Source organism: Amphimedon queenslandica, unplaced genomic scaffold (assembly GCF_000090795.2).
Source record: "Amphimedon queenslandica unplaced genomic scaffold, v1.1 AMPQUscaffold_13512, whole genome shotgun sequence".
NCBI lineage: Eukaryota > Metazoa > Porifera > Demospongiae > Haplosclerida > Niphatidae > Amphimedon > Amphimedon queenslandica.
The window spans coordinates 169,240-175,647 of NW_003546252.1; the positions used below are offsets into that span (position 1 = coordinate 169,240).

General features: G+C 35.8%; 1 protein-coding gene across 1 annotated transcript in view; it reads right to left on the bottom strand.

Moving 5' to 3' along the window:
• Positions 1 to 1,007: 1,007 nt before the first annotated feature.
• The window catches only part of LOC109588157 (serine/threonine-protein kinase PLK4-like), a 49,050-nt gene continuing 43,649 nt past the window's right edge, over positions 1,008 to 6,408 (bottom strand). Inside the window, exons 17-18 of the mRNA XM_020004338.1 lie at positions 3,921 to 4,033; positions 1,008 to 1,175 (exon numbers count right to left, since the gene is read on the bottom strand). Of these exons, the coding sequence (XP_019859897.1) occupies positions 1,091 to 1,175; positions 3,921 to 4,033 (198 nt within the window). The 3' untranslated portion in view covers positions 1,008 to 1,090. The remainder of the gene's footprint in view (positions 1,176 to 3,920; positions 4,034 to 6,408) is intronic.

A 6,408-nucleotide genomic window follows, 5' to 3' on the forward strand; every position in this document is an offset into this window, starting at 1 on the left:
GTCACTATTATTACTTCTAATCATTTTGTGATCTATATGTATGTATATTTCTCCTCTCTGATTCAGTTATTTCATGTTCCAAGTTATTATATTTTATTTTATTTTATCTATTTTATTTTATTTTACTTCTTCTATTTTGTTTGTTGGGTGTCAGTAGAACTTACTGGCAGCCCTTCAAGGTGCCTGTTCTTTGCTCTCTCTCTCTTCTTTGTTATACTATCTAGTTTTTGTTTTCGCATCTTGTAAAATCATGATTAAATTAAATTAAATTAAACAATAAAATTGAACCGAAATGCATGTTTCATGGCATCCAGACCAACTTGTAGCATATTACCCGGATACCTTTCACTAAGATGCCTCTCCAGAATCAATAAGACGCTGGATGCTACCACTCTATAGCTTGCTTTTCAGCATTCTCTCCACAACTCTTGAAAAGTCGCCATTTTGATAATTAATATTTAATGTGACTTGTGGTCACATGTCATGGATAACTGAATCTGATTGGTCACGTCCATTTCTGGACGTAAGAACAAGACTACATCAAGCAGTGTACCAGACCCTTCCCGGCCGTCCACCCCGACTGTAGGCTGGGGAATGGTCTGGCTAGCGAGACTAGCCATAAGAAGAGCTCTAGACACACTAACTAGGGTTTCTGTCCTTCCTAGTCTTAGTCGGGGACTTATTCACTCGATGGTTCGAGGCAAGAAATGTTGAAATGACGGAACACGATTCGGACTCATGTTAAGCAAGTCATTTTGTTCCTCTTTTAATGGCAAATAGCTAATTCACCTGAGAACTTTGATCATAGCACTCGAAAGCATCCTTTATTATCATTAACACGTGCTTTTAACTATTACTAAAAATTATTAAAATTAAGAAATAACTACATTTTTGGCTTCCGTCTGCACAAAGTCTTGTTAAGCATTGCCGTACCAGACCCTTCTCCCGCAGGGGTTGGGTCTGGGTGGCCAGACTAGCCAGCTAGCTCCACTGTTCATATACACATGTACAAGTGTCATCAATTCTACTCAATTATACAGCTAAACTGATTTACAGTATTCAATAAAATCAAAATTAATAATAATAAACTTCAACTTTTAAGTTCATCTAAAATTGAAGTAAACTCTTTTAATTTTGTTATTAGTTTAGGTGGTAGATCATCCTGTTTTTTGTACCTAAAAAATGTAAACAAGGTACAAATTAGTGATGTATATTGTAAATATTAACAATTATGCATTCCAAAATAAATGCCTTTCTCCAATAAAAACCATCTAGATACACACTATACAAGCCTATACAAACAATGGAAACAGAAAAATGTTATCATTAAATAGGACAAAAGCATAACCTTAGGATAGAAAAAGTAACACTTAAAAATTTGTGATTTATCTTTTACAGCAATTTTGATCTTGCAGGGTTTGAATAATAATAGTGGGGTAACAAGACACCTGGAATGCATGCCCTCACCCTTATATTTATTTATTCATCAAAATGAAAAGAAATTCGGCATCCATATTTTAAAAATACTGCATCTACAGAGCCAGTACTGTTGCAAATTATTCAAAGAAACAGCATCCCGTTTTCCTCAGTCAAGCAATCTTAAGTGCATGCATATTGATGCAAGTTGGCTCTTAGTTTTTATCATAAATTCCTAAAATGGAGGAAGTTCTAGAACAGAGATTAAAATTTAAACCAGCCTCAAAGACCCCTAACATAACAAGGTGACACTCTAATATAACAAAAAAAACAAAACCCAAAACACTACACCAAACAATGGGGGACTCCTAATACACTCGTAACAAAACTAGGGCATTCTCTAAAATAAATAACAGCCTTAAAAACTCCTAAGCTATTAAGGGACTCCTAAACTAAAGAAAGATGCAAAACATAAAAATAAAAAAGCAGCCTGTATGACATAGTTTGATTTAGGTAAATTAGAACCAGTGCCCTATATCTAGATCTGGTACAGCTCTCCCTGCACCTTCCACAATGTGCCACCACAATCCTTTTGTAAAATCAGTGCTGATTCTTATATCTATACAGATTTCTCTCATCCCAGGACTTAAAGCAGTTCTGCAAGCCTTAATTGGTGAAATTCTCAATTGGCAATGTAGCAGTCAATCTCAATGCATTAAGAGGTAATTTGTCATAATTGAAGGTACAACAGCTAGCCCCTTACAAAAAAAGATTATTGGCAGAAATGGTTTAAGTTTTACTTCCTTTCCAAGATGCAACTGAGTTTGTTCAAATTAAAAAGTGTCCATCTTCAGGTTACATGCTGCAATGCATCCCTGTTTTAACCATAAATTATCTCATTTCAAAAGACTTTTTGTTTAATAATCATAACTTGGCATTGGATAGGTCAAAATGACAGGGCAAAAACCAAAGGCAAGAAAAAATTATGTTTATCTTAAAAAGCATAAAACTCAATTTTCATTTTTGAAGCAATTAACATGGTTTTGTCATACAGGTCACATTTAATGCTTAATAATACTTCAGTTACATTTAAGCAATGGTGCTACATATGCTTAAGCAGTAAAAACTGCTTGTGCTTATGACTTAAGCCAAAAATTATATGCAAATGCTTACGCTTATCCTTAGACTTATATTGTTATAATGCTTGTGCTCGTGACTTCAAACAATTACATTTGCCAGTTAATAGTAAATAGCAATATAAAACATTATTTCAATCAAAGTGGATAAACGTAAACTTCCGTTAACCAATACCAAAGTACCCAGCTCATAGCTCTAACTCCAAATTTCCAAGAGCTCAAAAAGAACAAACATGGCAATGTAATGGTTTTACATAAAAAGAAAAGAAGACAGTGTTACGTCATTGACAAAAAACAGACTAGTCCTATCTTCAAAAAGTTAGAAATGGTGGAGAGCATTAATAAATACTACAGCTTGTTGGTTCACACAATTTCACAACATGAGTATAGACTTGTGATATTTGTGTGGACATACTCCCTTTGACAAGAATTGAGTTGTCAACTGAAAGACTAGTGTACAACAGCAAGAAACAAGCTATCATCAGTGGCATTTCAAAAGTAAGTTTCTAGACAAAACAATAGCAACAATCATTAAAAAAATAATAACTTATTTTTCATTGTGGTACCAAAGCCTAGACTTAATGTGGTGGTGGCTTATCCATGAGATCACATTTTACTCAGCACCCCCAACAAATTACTATAGTTCAGTGATGGTATGTTTGTCAAATCATTGTGTACTTTAAACATGTCAGAAGAATTGCTCAGTGACGGAGAATTCATCAAAGCCATCAATAAGGCTATGCAAAGCATATTGCCAAGATATAAAGCTTTTTTACAATTATTAAACTGCAATCAATTTAAAAAGTCAATCCCTATCCTACAATAAGCCAACTATTGTCACATTTAAAATAGGAAAAAAAGATTAAAAGCAAAGAAAGAGATAATTATATAAAAACAGGTTGCACACTCGTTTTCACTATATCAAAAAGTAGATGGTACAGTGCAAAAGCAAGAGTAGATAATTATTTAGGGAGAGTGTCTAACTGGTAAAACATCACCACATAGTCAAAAGTTATGTCAGATGTGGCTATACCTATGTACTATACAGATGTGGCTATACCTATGTGGCTATACATGTAAAATTTTGCATGAAGACCAGAGGAGAACACTTTAAGAAGCTGTAGATATCATAGTTACTAGAGTATTTTAGATTGCTCCTTGAGTGCTGTCACAGTAAAAAAAAACAAAACGGCCAGGAAATCTTGTTGAGCAAGCCCAACAGCCACTTTTTGCCACACCAGTATGCAGGAATGCTGAAAAATTCACAGGACAAAATTTTGCAGTAATGTTTCAGCTCCAGATTAACAATTAAACACTCTCCCTAACTAATAATCTACTTTCAGTAAAAGAAGTTTCAAAAATACTTACTTGGTAGTTTTACCAGTAGCATGATCTGAAAAAATTATACCATCAGAAGGTTTGGCTGATAGCTGCAGTTGATCCCCTTCATTATAATGAACTGTTATGTCACCAGACTTAGCCTAGAAAAAGTAACTAGTTATATAAGCAAAAGTTCTAATATCATAATGACTATTATTAATACATACATGGACAATATAAATCAGTCTTCCTCAAAAGTGAGATATCAAATAAACATTTCCTTGTCTTTCAATATATACATGTGCACATACATGTATATTTAACATTTACAACATGCCAGCAAGTACTATGGCTTTTACAAGGACCAAGACCGAGGGCGAGAGCCTTACAAAAGCCAAATAGCATAAGCCAGCGTGAGCCACACGCCCAATGAGACACCATTGGTGCATTGGCCTCACCAAACAAAGAAAAACAATAATTATTTTACATGTATGATTTCAAAACTATACCACAGGACAATAAATGCCAAAAAGAATTTCCATGGAAACGGTTTAGATAGTTGCTATGGCAATTGACCATGTGTTTATACAATTAGAGTGTTAAGCAGCTAATCTGCTATTCTTAGCAGCTTTAGTGGAGCCATTCAGCTCTCTTATCCCGTTATATTCTTGTATGGACCACTACCTTCAAGCTCTTTGATACTGGTCGGTTGGTCATGATTATAAACTACACCCAAGTCATTAAACACGTGTTTATTGACTTGGGTGTAGTTTACAATCATGACCGACGGACCAGCACTAATTTTTCAGTGAAGAGCATGAAGGTAGTGGTCCATACAAGAATATAATGGGATACGAGAGCTGAATGGCTCCAGTAAAGCTGCTACGATATAGCTGATTAGCTGTTGAACACTGTAATTGTACAAACACGTGGTCAATTGCCATAGCAACTATCTAAACTGTTTCCATGGAAATTCTTATTAGCTTTTGTCCGGCATATTATAGTCGGTTTCAGTTGAGAAGAAACCACCACCACCCCTTATAACTTTTTTGTCACTAATGCTAGCAAATTGAAACTTGGTATAGCTGCATAACAGGTTCTTCCAAAAATCCTTACCAATTTTGAGTTTCTAGGTACTCTGGAAGGTTCTAAACGGGTTCTTCTGCTTGAGATGAAAGAAGCCGCCATGACGAATCGTGTGCATCACTCCGATGAATATCATTTGCATCTCATTACATTTAGTCAAAAAATAATGTTTTTATTTTAAAAATAAAAAAAACATATCAAGCTCTCTAGACCTACTAATATTCAACTAGGAGCTTTCTCTTGAGGATAATTCTTGCTATATCACTCCACAGCCTTCTCAATCTTACTTTAGTCTCGCGTAGCCAGACCCATCCCCCTTTTTGATAATTGGACGGCGGGGGAAGGGTCTGGTGGAATGAGCACTGCTCACTCATTTTTGTTGCCACCAGACTTCCGGTGGCCCGACCGGAACCACGTGTTTTATTTATAGCATGCGTCATTATTCATCATCACTTAGACAAGAGCTGCTTGAGACTGTGGAGAAGTGCTATCGCTAGCTAGCTATGAGTTGCTTGTTTTATAAGGCCGATGTGAAGAAAGGTGCAGGTAAAAAGAAAAGAAAACTCATCTTTGGGAAGAAGTCTGAGCATGCCTTAAGCATCCTTGATAGCCTGTGCTTATTTTATTATAATAGAAAGTTCTCTGATGCGGCACAGCCACGGTGAATCACGACGAGCGGCTTTGGGTCTGTCACAGGTGCATAGGAACTATAATGGATTTACCAGTACTTTTACAAAGAGTTACAGATCTGAAGAATAACATCCTTTGCTTTGTAAAGAACAGTGGACTATTACCAGAAGCTCGAGCAGAAGCTGCATCACTAATTCCACCTGCTGAATCTGATGATGTTGCCGCTTCAAGTGAGAATGAAGAATCCAGTCCAACAACACCCGCAGCAAGTGCTAAAGACAGCTCAGTTTTAGGCAAGAGAAAGAGATCAGATGGTTCTGTTGGAGTTGCTGTAAGCCACCATTTGTTAATACTAGTTTATATTCATAATTTATGCATCTTATCACATGATAGGTGGACATTGATTTTCCATCAAGCAAAAAAAGGATTCAGGTCAAATCACCATGGTCGAGTTTGAATGTGAGAAGGATACTCAACAAAAGTTATAATTCTCTTTCATCATCAATTGCTACATCAGATCGGACACAAAATGAAACTATAGCTTCACTTACACTAGTTATTAGAAAGGAAATGAAAGATATTTGTTCCCTGGACCAAGCTTCAATTTTAATGGATGACGTGGAAGCCTTAAGGCATTTTAGCTGGGAGAGTATTTGGCTAGAGTTGAAGAGATATGTACCAACAATAGTCAAAGTTTTAGTTGGCATTCTATCAGACAGCAAAGAAGCACACAAGATCATTTCCTTGATTGTTTGCATGTTACTTAAAAACAGGTTTTCAAAAATGTCCCTATTGCAACGTGCCATTTCAATAATGCTAT